Source organism: Bombina bombina, chromosome 6 (assembly GCF_027579735.1).
Source record: "Bombina bombina isolate aBomBom1 chromosome 6, aBomBom1.pri, whole genome shotgun sequence".
Classification (NCBI taxonomy): domain Eukaryota; kingdom Metazoa; phylum Chordata; class Amphibia; order Anura; family Bombinatoridae; genus Bombina; species Bombina bombina.
Window position 1 is genome coordinate 488,617,224 of NC_069504.1, and position 23,192 is coordinate 488,640,415.

A 23,192-nucleotide genomic window follows, 5' to 3' on the forward strand; every position below is an offset into this window, starting at 1 on the left:
GCAGATCACTTTATACAATCACTTTAAGAAGAGTCTGTTAAAAATATATTTTTCTAATTTGATGTCCCATTAACGGAGTAATAATGTCAATAAAGTCTCTGCTTTTTATTGTTTTAGTAGGAGGAAAAATTATTTTTTTTACCTTACCACAGTTTAGCAAACGTTAAATAAAGGCATCTTCCCTACATATATACAAGACAAAATAAACAAACATAATTTCCTTAAGAATAAAGGAAATAAACATAATAAAAGTGCAGCAGACACCAACAAATGCATTACAGTAAAAATAGACAAGTTACAAACTAAAACTTCATCTAAAAATAAATATAAATATAGAAAAATGACTCAACATTCTTTGTCAGTAATTTTATTGCTGGAACACCCGTAGAACGTTCTCTAGTCGGAGCGCAGTCTGTAGGTCCCCAATCACACGCATGCGCCCCTCTTTGTACGCAGTGATGGGATGCAGGTTACCCCGAAAAAGAGAGAGAAGGTCTAATTCAGTGGTCTCAATTGTAACGTCTGAAGGAAAAGGAAGGACTCCCCAACCACAGCACCCAGACCCTGGGGAAAAAAAGAGAATGAACACATACATTTTAACCTTTTTTTTTTTTTTTTTAGCAGACCAAGCATTTTTGGAAAATAAATGTAGTTTGTACGGATTTTGTATCTTTATTGTTTAATAATAATTAAAAATCTGAAGATAAAATACATATATTTGTCACTTTGCACCTTATGCAGACAGACAATGAGTAGGTCTAAAATAAATATTACAATACTTTATGCATTTTAAAATTACAACAAAATAATACTTTATAGTATCTAACACAATATCATCTATTTTTAAGCTCACCCGATCCTCCCAAAATTTTGGATTCTATATTTTGTTATTAGTTCAGTGAAACATGGATCTATGAGCCCTAACATCAACACAATAATGATGGGACCTTACTCTTTTCTATGGTGAGGGGATAAAAAAAGGCCTCTTCAAAATCATCAGAACACCCAAAATAAAAGCAATGTTGTTAGGTATCTATCATTGTTACGACGATTAGCTGGTAATAAACACAAGACCACTCACTCATTTGAAAGAGGACTACTACTTTAAATAAGGTGTCTCAAGCTGTGTGTATTGAAGTAAACAACACAGAATATATGCCTATGGTTCTGTCCAGTGATCAACTGACCATGTGACCCCCACCTATAGAGGATCACTTGTCCCATTATACTGCTTATTTTAGGGTGCTAAGGTTCCTTTTATACAGGTGACTAACTTGTATGGCCATCACCTGCTTTAAAAAGTGGCTTAAGCCACCTCGTTTGAAAATGGGTAATTCTCACTTTTAAAGTGATGATAAATTCATGTAATTTTTGCATATTTTGAAAGTACTTAACAATGAAGCAGGTAACGGATCCGAATAAAAAGGGCGTTTTAATTCAAATCATAGCAATTTGCTTATTTATGTCCCAAACACAATAAATCTTTTGTAAAACCCCCTTTTTATTCGTATCCGTTACCCGCTTCGTTGCTGCCTCGTTCTGACAATTTCTTATACTTCCGTTTGACAGGCAGCTGTTGCAGTCAATAGGAGCCGCACTATATGCCTTATGTACCTACTGCCAGGATGCTCCCGTGCTGGTAACTTGAAGCCGACTCAGCCGTGAAGTATAACTGCGCAAGCACAGTTCGCTATGCTATTTGTTCAGATAAAACTGTCAATCTGCTTTACCATAGCATGCAGTTCTACTTCATGGCTGAGTTGGCTTCAAGTTACCAGAACAGGAGCGTGCGGGCAGTAGCCTAAATAGGGTCTATGGTGCAGATCCTATTGGCTGCAACAGCTGCCTGTCAAACGGAAGTATAAAAAATTATGAGAAAAAAGCAGCAATGAAGCAGGTAACGGAGCCGAATAAAAAGAGGGTCTTACAAAAGATTTATTGTGTTTGGGACATAAACAAGCACATTGATATGCGTATAATTAAAAGTACTTTCAAAATATGCAAAATGACTTAGGTGAATTTACCATCACTTTAAAGGGAACCATAACACCTGCTTCAAATATTCTAAACTAACTTGTTCTAATACTGCAAAATAAACTAACAATTATGTATGCAGTCTTCATCTTTTTATTGTGTTGTAGAAAACCAGCTTCATAATTTAAACAGCTTAATCTGCAGCCTAGCACTTGCTATGCAAGCTGCCATGTTATAACGTGCGTTCTACATCAGTACTGTAGGTCACGTGACTCACACGGCATCTTCTATTTCTAATGCTAAGGAAGCAGAGCACTGCAGTGTCTAAGACGAACGGCTTCAGGCACTGCTATGATTATAAATACCAAGAGCAGGGGAGGAAGGGGGAGGGAGACTCCTGAGACTGTGAGTAACTTAGATGAATGCAGATGTTTCTTTTTACATTTATATCTGCAGCAAGAGTTTGCGTTCTGTCTCCGGAGCCTTTCTTCCCCCTGTGCATTCCTCTCCCCCTCCTACTTCCTTCCCTGCTCTTGGTATTTATAATTATAGCAGTGCCTGATGCCGTTCTTCTCAGACACTGAACGTAATCACTCTGCTTTCTCAGTGTTAGTAATAGAGGAAGGTGACGTTTTTGTCACATGACCCACTGTAGTGGAAAGTAATTGCCAATATGGCAGCATACATAGCAGATTGTAGTCTGCAGCTTAACATTCAAATTATAAAGGTGTTTTCTGCAACACAAAGCAGTAAATTGATGACCACACACAGAATTGTAGTTAGTTTATTTTGCATAATCAGAAAAAGTTAGTAAAAAACATTTCAAAGCAGGTGTTATGGTTCCCTTTAAGAGAGTGGTAAGTATTGTGTTATGTGTTCATGGGATGAGAGCTCCTTTGAAACCAGTGCCCTCAAAAAAGGGAATACATTTGGTAGGTGACTGGCAATTAAATGGCTACAGTCCGCACCATAAGCTTTGAATTTGGGATACTCCAGAATCAGTATTTATTTGCCTTATAAATGTGAACTGGATTCCCTTAACCTGGCATACCAGCAGGCATTCAGCCATAAACACGCTGTATAGAAATTGAAAGGGATGGGTGGCAGCCTTCTCATGGGTTATTCTGCCCACTATTCATTTTTATGTATTTCACCGTTATTTTGCAATTTAAGTACCACTGAAATATAAAGGGCCATAATAAAAAAATGACATGCTCTAATCCATTAGAACATGTCATTTTAATTTTACGACTATCAACTATTGTGTGTTTAACTTCTGCAAAGGGTTCTGCTCAGGACCAGCAGTGCACCGAGGGTCCCGACCAGAACCTCTGCTGATCAAATCAGAAGCACTAGTCACATGTCTCAGATGTGGAAGCATGTCATTTTTCAACTATTATGGCCCTTTAAGTTTTACCCACTCACTACAAAGGAATTTTGTTAGACAGAAACAGAAATCACGCAAAAAATGGTCTCTCCCATGTGTACCTGCCTGATGTTAGATTGAGATAATACGCAACCCTCTCACCATCTTGAAGGGTGATATACATTTGATAGGAGGCCTTAACGTTAGAGACTAATGACTCAGACAAACGTTCTTCCAGCTGAGATAATAAGTGTTGTAAAGAGATATCTGTAAAAGCATCTGCAAAATAAATACAAATAATAAAACACAGGGAATATATATTTTATGGGTAAATAAGCAATGATTATTTGACAGTTCCATGACATTACAGCTCTACAAGTAAGGAAGCGGACTAGAAGAGAAACTATCCTGTAATGACAAAGGAGGATATACATTTACAGGATGTAAACATTCTTTTTACACACATTTGATGTTGACCTTCAGGTGCTTTCAATAGCATAATTAGAACATGCCTTGTGTACCTGCTAGAGAGGGTGGGTTCCTTTTTCCAGAGCTTTGATTCACCAGTGAGACAAACTGTGTTAGTAAATGCTCAAAACCAGTGTTGGAACGAGAGGTTAGTGTTTCGATCAATTGGTCCTCAGGGGCCTGTAGAACAGATTCCAGGACCAAATGCACTCTCTCAACATTTACTCCCCATGGCTTCACCTGCTCATTAATATCCTCCTGCAAAGTATCATATATTTGTAGAACGTTTACAGAGTATTTCATTTGATTATATAGCTCACACAGCACAGCTTTCCTTGTAATACAATGTTATTGTGGTAAACATATACTAAAATATAGCCCAGAGAGATTTATTATTTTATTCAGATTCCACAATGACCTCCCCTGTTAAAGGGACAGTAAAGTCATAATTACACTTTCATTATTAAAACAGAGCATGTGATTTAAAAAACAAAACAGAAAAACGTTCCAAATTATTATTTTTATGAAATAGTATTTGTTTTCTTGAAATCTTTTGTTGAAGTGCATACCTAGGTAGCCTTATCAGCAGCAATTCACTGCTAGAAGCTAGCTGGTGATTGGTGGTTTCTTTTTATAAACAATTCCAATCATCTGAAATGCCATTAGAAGCCATTAAAGGGACATAAAACATTTTTTCTTTCATGAATCAGACAGAACATACACTTTTAAAACAACTTTCCTATTTACTTCTATTATCTAATTTGCTACATTCTCTTGGTATCATTTGTTGAAAAGCATACCTAGGTAGGCTCAGGAGCAGCAATGCACTAGTGGAAGCTAGCTGACTCTTGTAAATAGTTCACCAGATGTGTTCAGCTAGCTCACAGTGGTGCATTGCTGCTACTGAGCCTACTCTTCACCAAAGGGTACAAAAAGAACAACGCAAATTTCATAGAAGTAAACTGGAAAGTTGTTTAAAGTGCTCTATATGAATAATGAAAGTATAATTTTGACTTTACTACCCCTTTATTATTATTATTATTATTATCAGGTATTTGTAGAGTGACAACAGATTCTGCAGCGCTAAAACGGAGAAGAATACCAGTTTGTGGTGGGAGGCTGATGTAGAATAACACATCCCTTTGCACATACCACTACAGCTACCCCAGGGATAGTCTGGGTATCCGGTTAGTAAACCGTCTCCATGATCTCCTTTCTTGCTTCCTATTGCTGCCTCCATAAACCTGTTAAATCCTATGCTCACTGCATTCCTACAAACCCCTCCCAGATATCTCTACACCTAGAGTCTTATCCCATCTGTTTACTGCAAACTTACTCCATAGGGCTTAACATTTCGCCAACACGCTGCAGTCTTCCAAGCATCATACAACTCACCTTTAGCTGCTCCCCTATGCTCGCTTTTTTGCTGTGGATCTCCCGTAGGTACTTGCGTCCAAGGCTCTGTTTTAATAGGTTCTGTGATGTGCTACGAATGACAAGGTCCAGGTCCTGGACAGACATGACAGACAGCACAGGGTCACTCACCCGATACTGGATATCTGCGCCAAGGGACACCAATGCTCCATCTCGTGACTTTACCTGTAAACATAAAGAAGGTCTAAAGCTACTTATGTAAGTAAACCTCTGTGTGTACATCTGTACTTAGGTGAAACACATAAGAAAACACAGGAGCACCTGGGGATGGCCGTTGCACAATAGTTTAATAGAGAAACAAGGACAGGGTACAAAAAATAGCAGAAAATATGTTCAGGGAAACGTCCCTCTTAAAATGATAATAAACCCAATACAGAGATGAAAGTGCATGAAAAAGAATGAGCTAAATGACAGAACAGCGGCTAACGCGTTTCGGCGTGAGCCTTACTCATAGCCTCTTAAAACACAAGTGATCAAACAAAGATTTAAAATACTTAGCTTCAAGACTGATTGGAGTTGGAGTTACACACCCTCCAGCCAATTAACCAATCAGTAACATATTTAGACACACGCACACCCACCTCCCCCTACCCAATCCAGTTCATTAGTTGTTGGCCAATGTGATAATAAACAATGTATATATATAAACATCATTGTTACAGACAAAAGCATGGAACAGGGATAATAGTAACAATCCTAAACACAACTTTAGTTATCCCAGTACTTTTCATCACCGAGTGCTCCCACAATGTAACCAAACCAGTTCGCGGGTGAACAGCGCCCCGCTGCAGATGGGGATAAGAGGATCAGATGTGCAAAGCACAAATCGACCGCACGACCCCATGTCATCACCGGAACCATACTTCTCCAATGTTGATCGGGGCCCAACGTCAGTGTTCCGTGACAGGACAGCTCCAATTGGCTAGTCAGTAAAACGTAAACAAACGCCTATCCCTTACATAGGATCCACCCCTGGGATCCACGTCATCATTGCAGGGAGATAGGCAAACAAACAACCAACCAAACACGCGCCACCCCAATGCGTAATACCAGATGACACAAAGCAAACCACTTCGATCAAAATACCAAAGAATTGGAGTAACACAACACAAGCTAGTGGGAAAAACACACAGCATACCCATGATGTAAGAATGCACACAAGCAAATAAATACTGAAACAGGGAACCTTAAGTACCCAAATGATGCACAGGAATTAATAATCTGGTCACATTCTTTATGTACAAGTCACTTAATCTAAATATATAAATTTAATCATGGAGGTCAATAGATGAATTGGTTAGTCTTAAACCCCGAGCTAAACCCGTTTGCCAAACAAGGTTCATAAATTTAGGTTTTAAGTTTTAAACTTTAAAACAGTTGTAAATAAATACACAGACATGTCTGTAACTAGGTGTCGCGCTGGGGGCCAAAAGACAGATATAAAGTACCCCCAACACAGGCACATAATCCAATAAATCCATGTCGAGGTCACACTGCTAATATCCCCAAATTAAAAAAGTGGTTCATGACACACTAATCACACCTAGTATAAGCACATAAACTAATTTGGTAATGCAAATAAAATTAAAAATCAATATAAATATAAAAATAGGATTTAAAGGATCACAATCCTAACCTTAGACTTTATTCCAGACTGGTGTTAGTGTCAATCAAATAAATAAACTGAATATGTACAGAAACAAACCCATAACCAAAACCAGTTGATCCCTATGTATATAATAAACAAAAATATATATAAAATATATAAATAGACATGGATCTCTTAATTTAAGGAATCAATCCGGCCGGGTCAATATCAAGGTAACAGAAAGCCTCAACACAAAATTCACAAAAAGAGCAATAAATATATAAACAGCTAAATAAATGACCTCAAGAGTATAAATTATAAATGTATGCATATATATATATATACACACCTAAGCCCGTGACCAGAAGTTGATCAAATCAAATTCTGAATTGAGGCCCCCTGGAATCCTCGTCTTCAACTTGAAGATCCAGAAGGCCTCTCTTTCACCAAGCTTGTTCACTCTATTTCCCTGACCACGTTTCGGGGGAACTTTGTCAATGATGCTCCATACAAAGGACCTCGCTGACTTGTTGTGTGTCTCGACAAAGTGTCTCACCAGGGGGGTAGTCTTGGACCCTAACCTGATATCTGACAAATGCTCCTTTATACGGGTTCGGGCCTCCCTCGTCGAGAGCCCAACATATTGTAGAGAGCACACACTACATGTGATCAAATACACTATATAAGTTTGTCTGCAGTTTAGACAATATCTAATCCTGTAGCTCTCACCCGTCACTGAGAATTTAAATACATCCCCTACCACAACCTTTTCACAGGCAACACACGTGTGATGGTGGCATCTAAAGACCCCCACAGATGTCAGCCAGGATGAGGCACTGTGTCCAGCAGGCTCAGACCAAATCTTAGTGGGGGCAACCATATTGCCAATTGTCCTGTTCTTCTTGTATGCAAATCTGATCCCCCTCTCCACTATATCTGCTAGTCCATCATCCGCTTGCAGGAGATTAAAATGCTTGCCCACTATTTCACAAACTTCTTCATATTGTTTGGAGTACTCAGTGATGAAAGACACTCTGGTGGTGAAATCCTGGTCGCTCCCCTCTCTCTCTTTCCTTTTGGTTCCAGATAGTAATGTTTCTCTGGGAATTCTCTCCACATCTTTCCTTGCCTTCATAATCAGACAGGGATCATATCCCCTCTCCTCTAGTCTAAGGGTCAAATCATCCGCCTGTCTTTCATACACAGACTGAAATGTACAGTTCCTTTTCAGGCGGATAAATTGACCCTTAGCCACACCCCTGAATACTCTCCTCGGGTGACAGCTAGAGGCGTGCAACAGAGAATTCCCCGCTATGGGTTTGCGGAAAACCTCCGTACAAATCTCTTTACCTTCTACACCCTCCAATGAAATGTCAAGAAAGTTGACACACCTGTCTTGAACCTCAGACGTAAACCTCAGATCACAATCATTATTATCCAGATTCTTCACAAACTCATCCAATTGGGACTCAGTACCTCCCCAGATGAATAGTAGATCACCAATAAAGCGACCATACCAGATGATCTCTGTTCTAAAGGGATTCTGATCCCCAAAGACGTGGGACAGCTCCCACCACCCCATGAAAATGTTGGCATAGGATGGGGCAAACTTTGCTCCCATGGCTGTCCCACGCCTCTGGAGATAGAACTGTCCCATAAACTCAAAATAATTGTGGGTGAGGAGGAACCGAGTCACCTCAACCACAAAGTTGATGAACACTGGTTGGTCACCATAATGCCTGTTGAGGAAAAAACGTACTGCCTCTACCCCTTTATCATGAGGAATACAGGTGTAGAGGGACTTGACATCCACAGTGAGCCATCTGTATTGGTTATTCCACTTGACCTGTTTCAACAGGTTTAAAACATGTTTCGTATCAGCCAAATGGCTCCACAGGGTGCTCACTATTGGCTGCAAGATGCCATCCAGCCACTCAGAAAGGTGCTCAAGTAATGAGCCGATCCCACTCACAATTGGCCTCCCCTGCACATTCACCAAAGATTTATGTACCTTTGGGAGATGGTTGAAAGTCGCTACAGTGGGGTTCACAACAAGCAGATACTCTTTTGTGGCCTGGTCAATGAACCCACCCTCCACCCCATCATCTACAAGGGAGGCCAACTGTGACTGGTAGGCTCGAGTGGGGTCCCCTGTTAGCAACAGATAATCATCCACATTAGTAAGTTGCCTCATGGCCTCTGAGATAAAATCCTCTCTATTCTGCAGGACAATGGTGCCACCTTTGTCCGCCGCCCTGATGATAATCCCATCATTCTTACTAAGCTTATCTATTGCAATTTTCTGTTTCCTGGTGATATTACTCTTTTCCCCTCTCACAGATCTGTAATACAGGCGGGTGAGATCCTCTTCAACCCTGTTTTGGAATTTCTCCAGAAGGTTACCTCGACATTGAATGGGGTAGAAGGTGGATTTTTCCTTGAAATTAGGTAACCTGTTCGATACAGTTAGGTTACTCCCCCCACCTTCTGAGAGAGATTCCAAAGTCCCGATATCACAAAACTCCTGGAAACTTAGAGTATTATCCCTTTGTGACCCCATTGGCCTCAATCTATCCTTCCAATTCATGGTGTCGTGGCTCTCATTAAGATCTCTCGTGGGATTCATCTTAAAGAACTTTTTTAAAGTCAAATCACGTATGAGTTTATTGACTTTAAGTAGTGTCCTGAATAGATCAAAGTCAGCCGTGGGCACAAACGTTAAGCCTAGGCTTAAGGCTTCCACTTCACTAGTGTCTGGAGTGTAATTCGAAAGATTGATAATATTCAGAACCTGTAGTTCCCCCTTCCTCTTCCTCGTCTCTGAGGGTACCTCCGTTGCTCCTTGTATTGATGGTTTGTATCCTGGGTCCTGTGTGGGTCTCCTTCTCCCCCCCCTTCTGGTCTTTTTTGGGGGATGGAAAAAACCTGATCGATCTGGGTTTGGTCTGGATTCCTGGTCTCACCCCTCTGACCTGTGCTCGTGGTCGGTTCCTCCCTATAGTTTGTCTGGGAGTAGAATTGTTGGGTTGGTGCCTTGAGAATTGGGGTTATTTCCTTGGGTCTTACACTTTGGTCTGGCGGGCGTTCTTCCCCTCCCGAGCCGGACCCTGAACCATCTGATTCACCCTCACTCTCAAAGAAATTTACTCTCCTTCCTCTATGTCTTCTGTGTTTGTTACCACCACGTTGCTGATTGGGGTTAAAGGTATTTTTTCCTTGCTCCCTCCTCAACAGTGATCTGTCCCTTTTATTCCAGATGTACACTCTGTTGAGGTCATAGTCCTGTTGATCCCGCAGGTACTTGTTGTGCTTAATCTGTAGGAGTAAGGTCTTAGCCTCAGCTATCACTCGTTGTAGTGTATCATTAAACTTGAGGAAATTCGTGTCCTCACTCCGGGTATTAAGCTCTTTTTGTATTTCCCTTATTTTAATTGTTGTATCCTCCAATTCCTTTTGTTTGTATTCACATATTAATTTCATAAGTTTGAGAGAACACTCAGAAAGGTTACTATTCCACAGTTCGATAAATGTTTTGTCATCGGTCAGGAAGGTTGGATATTTATTGAGTCTCAGTCCTCTGGGGATAATACCCAACTCATGGTATTTATTTAGAGTATTTATATCCCAGAACAGTTTGTCCTCTTTCAGGAGTAAAAATTCTAATTCCTCAAAGAGTGTTATCAGGTTGTAATTTCTTTTGTTTGTTGAAAAAATTTTATAACAATCCTTGATATTAAGATCCCTTTCTTCCACCGGCCTTAATGCGAACAGGGTAGGGGTTCTCTCTGTATTGGTAGTACCCTCATTGTCCATATTGACCGCTGATTCAAATGACAATGTGTAAACACCCGGAGTCCGGCCAGACTCCACACTTCAGTGTAAAGACAATCAAACAAAGTAGGAGGAAAAAGAACGATGAGTGTTTACACAAACTTATGACACAAGTAATAATCTGTCAAATGCGATGGTGTTTATAGGCAAAAAAGAGCACTATATATCCACCCCTTGATGCTCTTGCAATGGACAGTTCAAACTTTATCCTGCACAACAGGGTTCCTCCCTCCCTGGGTACAGGTGATATAAACAGGGAATTGGGTCTAAAGTCACACTTTTGTTGAATTGGTGACAAACAGATATCCCTTCGAAAAACACTAGGTAAGTACCTTATCAGAAGCTGCTCCAGCGGCTCTCTCCATATCTCACCGTCCTGCAGAGTTGATTACCTAGTTTATAATGGGGGAGGCTGTTATCGACCCCTAGTCCCACGAGCTGTCCCTCGGTGGTCAAATGAATCAGCAGTTAGCGGCCAAACACCAGTGCTCACTCCGGCCTTTGATGCAAGGTGAAACACATAAGAAAACACAGGAGCACCTGGGGATGGCCGTTGCACAATAGTTTAATAGAGAAACAAGGACAGGGTACAAAAAATAGCAGAAAATATGTTCAGGGAAACATCCCTCTTAAAATGATAATAAACCCAATACAGAGATGAAAGTGCATGAAAAAGAATGAGCTAAATGACAGAACAGCGGCTAACGCGTTTCGGCGTGAGCCTTACTCATAGCCTCTTAAAACACAAGTGATCAAACAAAGATTTAAAATACTTAGCTTCAAGACTGATTGGAGTTGGAGTTACACACCCTCCAGCCAATTAACCAATCAGTAACATATTTAGACACACGCACACCCACCTCCCCCTACCCAATCCAGTTCATTGGTTGTTGGCCAATGTGATAATAAACAATGTATATATATAAACATCATTGTTACAGACAAAAGCATGGAACAGGGATAATAGTAACAATCCTAAACACAACTTTAGTTATCCCAGTACTTTTCATCACCGAGTGCTCCCACAATGTAACCAAACCAGTTCGCGGGTGAACAGCGCCCCGCTGCAGATGGGGATAAGAGGATCAGATGTGCAAAGCACAAATCGACCGCACGACCCCATGTCATCACCGGAACCATACTTCTCCAGGGGTGAGACCAGGAATCCAGACCAAACCCAGATCGATCAGGTTTTTTCCATCCCCCAAAAAAGACCAGAAGGGGGGGGAGAAGGAGACCCACACAGGACCCAGGATACAAACCATCAATACAAGGAGCAACGGAGGTACCCTCAGAGACGAGGAAGAGGAAGGGGGAACTACAGGTTCTGAATATTATCAATCTTTCGAATTACACTCCAGACACTAGTGAAGTGGAAGCCTTAAGCCTAGGCTTAACGTTTGTGCCCACGGCTGACTTTGATCTATTCAGGACACTACTTAATGTCAATAAACTCATACGTGATTTGACTTTAAAAAAGTTCTTTAAGATGAATCCCACGAGAGATCTTAATGAGAGCCACGACACCATGAATTGGAAGGATAGATTGAGGCCAATGGGGTCACAAAGGGATAATACTCTAAGTTTCCAGGAGTTTTGTGATATCGGGACTTTGGAATCTCTCTCAGAAGGTGGGGGGAGTAACCTAACTGTATCGAACAGGTTACCTAATTTCAAGGAAAAATCCACCTTCTACCCCATTCAATGTCGAGGTAACCTTCTGGAGAAATTCCAAAACAGGGTTGAAGAGGATCTCACCCGCCTGTATTACAGATCTGTGAGAGGGGAAAAGAGTAATATCACCAGGAAACAGAAAATTGCAATAGATAAGCTTAGTAAGAATGATGGGATTATCATCAGGGCGGCGGACAAAGGTGGCACCATTGTCCTGCAGAATAGAGAGGATTTTATCTCAGAGGCCATGAGGCAACTTACTAATGTGGATGATTATCTGTTGCTAACAGGGGACCCCACTCGAGCCTACCAGTCACAGTTGGCCTCCCTTGTAGATGATGGGGTGGAGGGTGGGTTCATTGACCAGGCCACAAAAGAGTATCTGCTTGTTGTGAACCCCACTGTAGCGACTTTCAACCATCTCCGAAAGGTACATAAATCTTTGGTGAATGTGCAGGGGAGGCCAATTGTGAGTGGGATCGGCTCATTACTTGAGCACCTTTCTGAGTGGCTGGATGGCATCTTGCAGCCAATAGTGAGCACCCTGTGGAGCCATTTGGCTGATACGAAACATGTTTTAAACCTGTTGAAACAGGTCAAGTGGAATAACCAATACAGATGGCTCACTGTGGATGTCAAGTCCCTCTACACCTGTATTCCTCATGATAAAGGGGTAGAGGCAGTACGTTTTTTCCTCAACAGGCATTATGGTGACCAACCAGTGTTCATCAACTTTGTGGTTGAGGTGACTCGGTTCCTCCTCACCCACAATTATTTTGAGTTTATGGGACAGTTCTATCTCCAGAGGCGTGGGACAGCCATGGGAGCAAAGTTTGCCCCATCCTATGCCAACATTTTCATGGGGTGGTGGGAGCTGTCCCACGTCTTTGGGGATCAGAATCCCTTTAGAACAGAGATCATCTGGTATGGTCGCTTTATTGATGATCTACTATTCATCTGGGGAGGTACTGAGTCCCAATTGGATGAGTTTGTGAAGAATCTGGATAATAATGATTGTGATCTGAGGTTTACGTCTGAGGTTCAAGACAGGTGTGTCAACTTTCTAGACATTTCATTGGAGGGTGTAGAAGGTAAAGAGATTTGTACGGAGGTTTTCCGCAAACCCATAGCGGGGAATTCTCTGTTGCACGCCTCTAGCTGTCACCCGAGGAGAGTATTCAGGGGTGTGGCTAAGGGTCAATTTATCCGCCTGAAAAGGAACTGTACATTTCAGTCTGTGTATGAAAGACAGGCGGATGATTTGACCCTTAGACTAGAGGAGAGGGGATATGATCCCCATCTGATTATGAAGGCAAGGAAAGATGTGGAGAGAATTCCCAGAGAAACATTACTATCTGGAACCAAAAGGAAAGAGAGAGAGGGGAGCGACCAGGATTTCACCACCAGAGTGTCTTTCATCACTGAGTACTCCAAACAATATGAAGAAGTTTGTGAAATAGTGGGCAAGCATTTTAATCTCCTGCAAGCGGATGATGGACTAGCAGATATAGTGGAGAGGGGGATCAGATTTGCATACAAGAAGAACAGGACAATTGGCAATATGGTTGCCCCCACTAAGATTTGGTCTGAGCCTGCTGGACACAGTGCCTCATCCTGGCTGACATCTGTGGGGGTCTTTAGATGCCACCATCACACGTGTGTTGCCTGTGAAAAGGTTGTGGTAGGGGATGTATTTAAATCCTCAGTGACGGGTGAGAGCTACAGGATTAGATATTGTCTAAACTGCAGACAAACTTATATAGTGTATTTGATCACATGTAGTGTGTGCTCTCTACAATATGTTGGGCTCTCGACGAGGGAGGCCCGAACCCGTATAAAGGAGCATTTGTCAGATATCAGGTTAGGGTCCAAGACTACCCCCCTGATGAGACACTTTGTCGAGACACACAACAAGTCAGCGAGGTCCTTTGTATGGAGCATCATTGACAAAGTTCCCCCGAAACGTGGTCAGGGAAATAGAGTGAACAAGCTTGGTGAAAGAGAGGCCTTCTGGATCTTCAAGTTGAAGACGAGGATTCCAGGGGGCCTCAATTCAGAATTTGATTTGATCAACTTCTGGTCACGGGCTTAGGTGTGTATATATATATATGCATACATTTATAATTTATACTCTTGAGGTCATTTATTTAGCTGTTTATATATTTATTGCTCTTTTTGTGAATTTTGTGTTGAGGCTTTCTGTTACCTTGATATTGACCCGGACGGATTGATTCCTTAAATTAAGAGATCCATGTCTATTTATATATTTTATATATATTTTTGTTTATTATATACATAGGGATCAACTGGTTTTGGTTATGGGTTTGTTTCTGTACATATTCAGTTTATTTATTTGATTGACACTAACACCAGTCTGGAATAAAGTCTAAGGTTAGGATTGTGATCCTTTAAATCCTATTTTTATATTTATATTTTTTAATTTTATTTGCATTACCAAATTAGTTTATGTGCTTATACTAGGTGTGATTAGTGTGTCATGAACCACTTTTTTAATTTGGGGATATTAGCAGTGTGACCTCGACATGGATTTATTGGATTATGTGCCTGTGTTGGGGGTACTTTATATCTGTCTTTTGGCCCCCAGCGCGACACCTAGTTACAGACATGTCTGTGTATTTATTTACAACTGTTTTAAAGTTTAAAACTTAAAACCTAAATTTATGAACCTTGTTTGGCAAACGGGTTTAGCTCGGGGTTTAAGACTAACCAATTCATCTATTGACCTCCATGATTAAATTTATATATTTAGATTAAGTGACTTGTACATAAAGAATGTGACCAGATTATTAATTCCTGTGCATCATTTGGGTACTTAAGGTTCCCTGTTTCAGTATTTATTTGCTTGTGTGCATTCTTACATCATGGGTATGCTGTGTGTTTTTCCCACTAGCTTGTGTTGTGTTACTCCAATTCTTTGGTATTTTGATCGAAGTGGTTTGCTTTGTGTCATCTGGTATTACACATTGGGGTGGCGCGTGTTTGGTTGGTTGTTTGTTTGCCTATCTCCCTGCAATGATGACGTGGATCCCAGGGGTGGATCCTATGTAAGGGATAGGCGTTTGTTTACGTTTTACTGACTAGCCAATTGGAGCTGTCCTGTCACGGAACACTGACGTTGGGCCCCGATCAACATTGGAGAAGTATGGTTCCGGTGATGACATGGGGTCGTGCGGTCGATTTGTGCTTTGCACATCTGATCCTCTTATCCCCATCTGCAGCGGGGCGCTGTTCACCCGCGAACTGGTTTGGTTACATTGTGGGAGCACTCTGTGATGAAAAGTACTGGGATAACTAAAGTTGTGTTTAGGATTGTTACTATTATCCCTGTTCCATGCTTTTGTCTGTAACAATGATGTTTATATATATACATTGTTTATTATCACATTGGCCAACAACTAATGAACTGGATTGGGTAGGGGGAGGTGGGTGTGCGTGTGTCTAAATATGTTACTGATTGGTTAATTGGCTGGAGGGTGTGTAACTCCAACTCCAATCAGTCTTGAAGCTAAGTATTTTAAATCTTTGTTTGATCACTTGTGTTTTAAGAGGCTATGAGTAAGGCTCACGCCGAAACGCGTTAGCCGCTGTTCTGTCATTTAGCTCATTCTTTTTCATGCACTTTCATCTCTGTATTGGGTTTATTATCATTTTAAGAGGGACGTTTCCCTGAACATATTTTCTGCTATTTTTTGTACCCTGTCCTTGTTTCTCTATTAAACTATTGTGCAACGGCCATCCCCAGGTGCTCCTGTGTTTTCTTATGTGTTTCACCTTGCATCAAAGGCCGGAGTGAGCACTGGTGTTTGGCCGCTAACTGCTGATTCATTTGACCACCGAGGGACAGCTCGTGGGACTAGGGGTCGATAACAGCCTCCCCCATTATAAACTAGGTAATCAACTCTGCAGGACGGTGAGATATGGAGAGAGCCGCTGGAGCAGCTTCTGATAAGGTACTTACCTAGTGTTTTTCGAAGGGATATCTGTTTGTCACCAATTCAACAAAAGTGTGACTTTAGACCCAATTCCCTGTTTATATCACCTGTACCCAGGGAGGGAGGAACCCTGTTGTGCAGGATAAAGTTTGAACTGTCCATTGCAAGAGCATCAAGGGGTGGATATATAGTGCTCTTTTTTGCCTATAAACACCATCGCATTTGACAGATTATTACTTGTGTCATAAGTTTGTGTAAACACTCATCGTTCTTTTTCCTCCTACTTTGTTTGATTGTCTTTACATCTGTACTTAGCCTATACCCGGAATATCCCCTTTGCCCGGGGGAACTGCAGTGGTATAGTGGCTGGGGTCAATTGCATGTCAGTAGCACCCCAAAAGCACTTTGTAATGCAGCAGTGTCTACTTGATCTGTCTCAGGTGACATAATTATTGATGTCACTAACATCACCCATGATCCCATGGGACTTGCTGTCTGGCTGGCAAACATAAACAAATTAGTATAGGCTTCCTCTGTGTTTGTTACATTGCAATGCAAAGCTCTTTCAGGTAATGTCACTACATGCAAGCCATTGACCCTTATCCACTATAGCACCATGATCACCCGCCAGTGATAGGTTAAGAACTGGGGGAGGATAATTAACACACACAAAAGGGATTAGCATATATAAATATCAAGATAGAGGTTTTTCTTAAAATGAGAAAAAAATATATATTTTATTTCACAACTGCAATTCATTTTATCACCATTAGCCCAGCAGATCTATGTTTAACCGCTGCTCAGAAGTGACATAGAACTGCTGGTCCCAAGCGTAAACTGCTGTTGACACAATCAGCAGCGCTAGTCGTACAACCCAGAAACTAGCTCTGCTGACTGGCTCAGTGGCAGTTTCCGTTCAGGACCAGCAGTTCTCTGCAGATCCCAAGTGGTACTTCACCTATGTGTTTAACCCAGTTGCGGGGGCTAAAGACATATTTGTATTTGTAGGGTTAACAGTGATAAAATGACATTCTCTAATGAGAGCATGTAATGTTTTAACTATAATAGTCCAATAAGGTTTAGGAGCAGAATATAGCAGGGGCAGAATCCATTGCATGGAGATGAAGCTCTTAAAGGGATACTGAACCCATTTTTTTTTATTTATTTCATGATTCAGATATAGCATGCAATTTTAAGAAACTTTCTAATTTACTTCTATTATCAATTATTCTTCATTCTCTTGGTATCTTTATTCAAAAAAGCAGCAATGTAAGCTTAGGAGCCGGCCCAGTTTTGGTTTAGCACCCTGGGTAGCGTTTGCTGATTGGTGGCCACCCAGGGTGCTGAACCAAAAATGGGGCGACTCCTATGCTTACATTCCTGCCTTTTCAAATAAAGACAGCGAGAGAACGAAGAAACATTTATAATAGGAGTAAATTAGAAAGTTGCTTAAAACTGCATGCTCTCTGGTTTTCAAACCTGTCCTCAGGCTCCCTAACAGGCCACACTTTGTAGATTTCTGAACTAGAGCACAGGTGAAACAATCAGCTAATTAGTAAACATGGTTATTTTACCTGCTCTCATCCAAGGTAATCCAGAAAACCTGGCCTGTTGGGGAGGCCTGAGGACAGGTTTGAAATCCAGTGCTCTATATGAATCATGTTCAGTATCCCTTTAAGCAACAACAGGCAATGAGCAGCCATTGTATATACTGTTATGCACAGTTATTAGTAAAGGTATATTCCAATTCAGGACTTGTCAGTAGTTTGCAGCTGGAAACTGTTTTTCAGAATACAGGCACATAGGGGGGTTTTGAACGGTGTCAGGCTTTTTTTCATTATAAGCTTAGTCAACTCTCTGGCATATAAGTTTAACATGAAGTTTGTAGCTACAAGGATGCTTATGTTTGTTCATAGTTTATGCTTTTACAAGTCAGACGTTCCACCGTATACTGATTAAAGATTGTGTATAAAGCAATGCCACACGCACTTTGGAAATGGAGACATATTAAAAGTAAACATATCCACTTTTTGTTTCTAAAATACAGGAAAATGCTATGTTCTTTGGGATTTAAAGGTGAATTATATATATATATATATATATATATATATATATATATATATATATATATATATATATATATATATATAAGCAAATATGTATATACAGATATATATATATATAGGAAAGCAAATATGTATATAAAGAAATAAAGGAAAAGCAAGGGTGTGTACATCCGATACAATGAACATTATTCATATACTGGACTAGGTACTCAGTGGATTTACCTTTAACCTCTTAATGACCAAGGACGTGCTATGTACGTCCTCAAAAAACGACCAAGGATGTACTTAGCACGTCCTCAGTTAAACTGATCGCTTCCAGCCGCTCTCAGGGTATTGCAGCAATGACTCGATATTGAGGCATCGTGCAATACCCTTTAGGCAGTAACCAGCGATAGTGCGGATCGTTGGTGGGAGGGCTTGGAGGGAGGTGGGTGGGCGGCCCATCGCTGGAGGAGGGGAGGAAGTGGACATGAAGGGGGTGGGAGCGGGTGAGACCGCTACACCATGCTACAGCATGGCAGGGAGTGGGAAGGAGGGGAATCCTATGTGGGATCAGTGTCTGGAAAGGGATCTGGGAGGGGGTATGCTAATGAGGAGGGGCAGCTACACTACACAAAAAAAGTGTTTGTTTGTTTTTTTAAATGACAATAATTTAGAGCAAACTGGATACTGGCAGACAGCTGCCAGTACCTAAGATGGCAGCAAATAGGTAGGGGAGGGTTAGAGAGTTGTTTGGTGGGGCTCAGGGAGGTTGGATGGTATGGGGAGATTCTACACTGCAGAAAATATATAATTAAAAAACAAACAAACATGGGGGTGACCCTTGGGGGGTGGGGGAGGAAAGAGAACTGTTTGAGAGGGGTCAGAGAAGGATCAGGGGGTGGGATGTGTCACGTGGGAGACTAATCTCTACACTAAAGCTAAAATTAACCCTACAAGCTACCTAATTAACCCCTTTACTGCTAGGCATAATACAAGTGTGGTGCGCAGCGGCATTTAGCGGCCTTCTAATTACCAAAAAGGAATGCCAAATCCATATATGTCTGCTATTTCTGAATAAAGAGGATCCCAGAGAAGCATTTACAGCCATTTGTGCCATAATTGCACAAGCTGTTTGTAAATAATTTCAGTGAGAAACCTAAAGTTTGTGAAAAAGTTAATTTTTTTTTTATTTTATCGCATTTGGGGTTGAAATATACCAAAATGGGCCTAGATCAATACGTTGGGTTGTCTACTAAAAAAAAAAATAATATATACATGAAGAGTTATTCAGGGATTCCTGACAGATATCCGTGTTACAATGCAACTATCGCTAATTTTGAAAAAAAATGGTTTGGATTCAGAAATAGAAAAGTGCTACTTGTACTTATTGCCCTATAACTTGCAAAGAAGATGTAAACATTGGGTATTTTAAACTCAGGACAAAATTTAGAAACTATTTAGCATGGGTGTTTGGTGATTGTAGATGTGTAACAGATTTTGGGAGTCAAAGTTAGAAAAAGTGTGTTTTTTTCTATTTTTTTCATCATATTTTATAAAAATTGATAATAGGAGTAAATTAGAAAGTTGCTTAAAAGTGCATGCTCTATCTGAATTACGAAAGAAAAAATTTGGGTTCAGTGTCCCTTTAACGATAAGAAAATTAAAAATGGTCTGGTCACTAAGGGGTTAATTGAAGGTAATATTTAAAGGTACAGTAAAGTCAAAATTAAATATTTATTATTAAGAAAGATCACACAATTTTTAACAACTTTCGAGCTTACCTCTATTTTAAGAGCATACCTAGGTAGGCTCAGTAGCAACAATGCAGTGCTGGGAGCTAGCTAGTATATGCCTCTTGTCACTGGCTCACCAGATGTGTTCAGCTAGCTCCCAGTAGTGCATTGCTGCTTGTGAGCCTACTCTTCAACAAATAATTCCAAAAGAACAAAGCAAATCTGATAATAGAAGTAAACTGGAAAGATGTTTAAAATTGCATGCTCTCTTTTAATTTTGACTTTACTGTGACTTTTATCAGGAATGATGAGAGCATTCATTTGATTTTGGTGTATATTTAACATGAAGTGGGCTAGAAACTTTCTATATCCGACTGGTAAACTAGTAAAGGTTTTTAATATAGATACATAGTGCTTTGCTTTACAAAAATATAAATATTGTAGACTTTATCAACTTTTTAATGTAGAAGTGGGTGTATATTACCCCTATATTAAGATGTAGAAGTCAGATGTAAAAGTGTTCTGTACATAAATATTTCAGCATGTTCTCTCAATATGACTGAGTCGTCTCACCTTACAAGGAGGCACTTTGAAAGCTCTTGTCCTCATGTCCACTGGCTGCCACTGATCAATCAGTGGGAGCAGAACGATAAGTCCAGGACCTTTAGTGGGGCGCACCCTGCCCAGCCGAAATAGGACAACCCTCTGATAAGCAGGGATATTCTGTGGATATATGGATACATGCTAATCTATCACTGTGCCATGAAGATAAGGCTCTTACATCTTGGGTGGAATGTTTTAATTTACAGCTGTGACAATGTAACAGAAATTGACATTACCTTTATGAAACACCAAGCAGAGAGGGGAAATGTGATGAGGAGGAAGGTGGCAGAAAGGCAAGTGACAGCAATGTGGCACCCCCATAGTAGCCAAGTATCGGAGGGAACTGTGGATGACATTAAGGCATAACCTTTTGAGATTCAGTTCTGTGTGATTTGTGAACTGGTTTTAGAAGAGGGACAAGGGTCCTTACCTGATTTTGAGCTCTGATATGGTGTAGGTTCATCTATCCCTATCGGCAAAGCAGTGTATTTGTACATAAGAGCAAGGAAAACAGTCACAAGTAAATTAATCAAAAAGTATGTGTATTGTATCGTTGTTTACAAATTCAGTATCAGCAAACAGAGCATCTTACTGACTCTTTTAAAAGTAATTCCAAACACAAAAATAATTATAGGTATATGGGAGGATCAATGCGTGTCTACGGGTGAAACAGATCAGCGTGAGACATAGAAGTACAGACAGAAGCTCTGCGGTGTTGTGGTTATAAAAAGAGTAATTCACTCCATTTCAGGCAGAAAAATAATTACTGTGAAAAAGCGGTTATTTCTCGAGAACCCAGACCTACAAACTTCCTATAATCGTAAAACTAACAGCAGTGACACTGACAGCACAGCAACCGCACTCTTCCTGGTTTTGTTTATAGCTACAGACCGCTCCCTAACCTGGTTTAGTCTATAAATAACCGACAGCTCCCTCTAGCTACTGGAGGAGGTCAGAATATTGAGAATAGGCGATTGCCAGTGTTATTGCAGGTCGGTCTCCTAGTCCTACAGTCTCTCTGCCTTTATCGTCTAACACGCTGACAAGTTTAATATTTATTTGGTTTTGCGCTTATTAGCTATGATGGCCAAGCCTCATGGTGTCGCAATTCTATTGGCTAGGAGTCTTAGCAAAGTTGAAGGTTGCGTGGATGCTGCTCTCACTATTGGAGCGTATCTGTAAAACCGCAGAGACCATGGCATTGTCAGAACTGTCTAATCACATAGTTGCCAACAGTCCCTGATTTCCAGGGACAGTCCCTGGATTTTGTTGCATATCCCTGGATTTTTTTTTGTCCCTGGAAATGTCCCTGAAAATCTATTTTACACAACATTTGTTGTTTGTGTGTGTATATATACACACACATACATATATTCAGATAGATGATAAATAGATATAGTGTATTATTTAAATATAATTCATTCCTAATGGAATATTGTTATTATTATTGAATGGGTTCACATATTATTTGTCTTTCTAATTTTGATGCTGTGTTGTAAAAATAACCATATGCCCAGAATGTGTTCCAGAGACTGGGTAGGTATAAGAGCTCGGTGCTGTAATCTGTATAATAAACTATGGATAAGTCTAAATTATACTATTACTTTCAAATGGGTGTGTTTTGATTGCAGAACTGAGTGGGCGGAGCAGTTGAACAGTAGGTCGTCAATACTCCAGTAACCCGCTTGCTTGCTCTGCTGCAAAGTGTCCCTGGATTTTTTTTTTTAAATGTTGGAAACTATGTAATCACACTATCCAATAGTCTACAGTTACACACTACAGTATTTGACATCTCTGCTCTTGATCACGTGCGTATGAAAGATAAACAATGCATGTGACATCTGTTTTATCTGTAAACAATAATATTCTTCAATTCTATTACAAGAACAGAGACTCTTAGGCCTAGATTTGGAGTTCGGCGGTAGCCGTCAAAACCAGCGTTAGAGGCTCCTAACGCTGGTTTTGGGCGCCCGCTGGTATTTGGAGTCAGTGATTAAAGGGTCTAACGCTCACTTTTCAGCCGCGACTTTTCCATACCGCAGATCCCCCTACGCCATTTGCGTATCCTATCTTTTCAATGGGATCTTTCTAACGCTGGTATTTAGAGTCGTTTCTGAAGTGAGCGTTAGAGCTCTAACGACAAGATTCCAGCCGCCTGAAAATAGCAGGAGTTAAGAGCTTTCTGGCTAACGCCGGTTTATAAAGCTCTTAACTACTGTACTCTAAAGTACACTAACACCCATAAACTACCTATGTACCCCTAAACCGAGCTCCCCCCACATCGCCGCCACTCGATTAAAATGTTTAACCCCTAATCTGCCGACCGCCACCTACGTTATCCTTATTTACCCCTAATCTGCTACCCCTAACACCGCCGACCCCTATATTATATTTATTAACCCCTAACCTGCCCCCCACAACATCGCCGCCAGCTACTTAAAATAATTAACCCCTAATCTTCCGACCGCAAAGCGCCGCCACCTACGTTATCCCTATGTACCCCTAATCTGCTACCCCTAA

General features: G+C 40.7%; 1 protein-coding gene across 1 annotated transcript; it reads right to left on the bottom strand.

Annotated features, from left to right (window-relative positions):
• Positions 1 to 351: 351 nt before the first annotated feature.
• Positions 352 to 21,548, bottom strand: STOML1 (stomatin like 1). Its single transcript, XM_053717331.1, has 7 exons — positions 21,103 to 21,548; positions 20,909 to 21,015; positions 20,643 to 20,792; positions 5,204 to 5,407; positions 3,862 to 4,066; positions 3,467 to 3,619; positions 352 to 564 (listed from the first exon to the last, which is right to left on the bottom strand). Exons 1-7 carry the CDS (start codon positions 21,167 to 21,169, stop codon positions 368 to 370), a joined length of 1,083 nt encoding a protein of 360 aa, XP_053573306.1. The 5' UTR covers positions 21,170 to 21,548; the 3' UTR covers positions 352 to 367.
• Positions 21,549 to 23,192: the final 1,644 nt, after the last annotated feature.

Bases quoted from the DNA above. Each gene is read 5' to 3' on its own strand.
- STOML1 (XM_053717331.1), bottom strand. From the start codon at position 21,169: ATGTACAAATACACTGCTTTGCCGATAGGGATAGATGAACCTACACCA. The intron at 3,620-3,861 runs GTACACAAGGCA...TTTATTTTGCAG, and splicing joins GAACCCACCCTCTCTAGCAG to ATGCTTTTACAGATATCTCT. The intron at 565-3,466 runs GCAGGTACACAT...TTTTTTCCCCAG, and splicing joins TTATCTCAATCTAACATCAG to GGTCTGGGTGCTGTGGTTGG.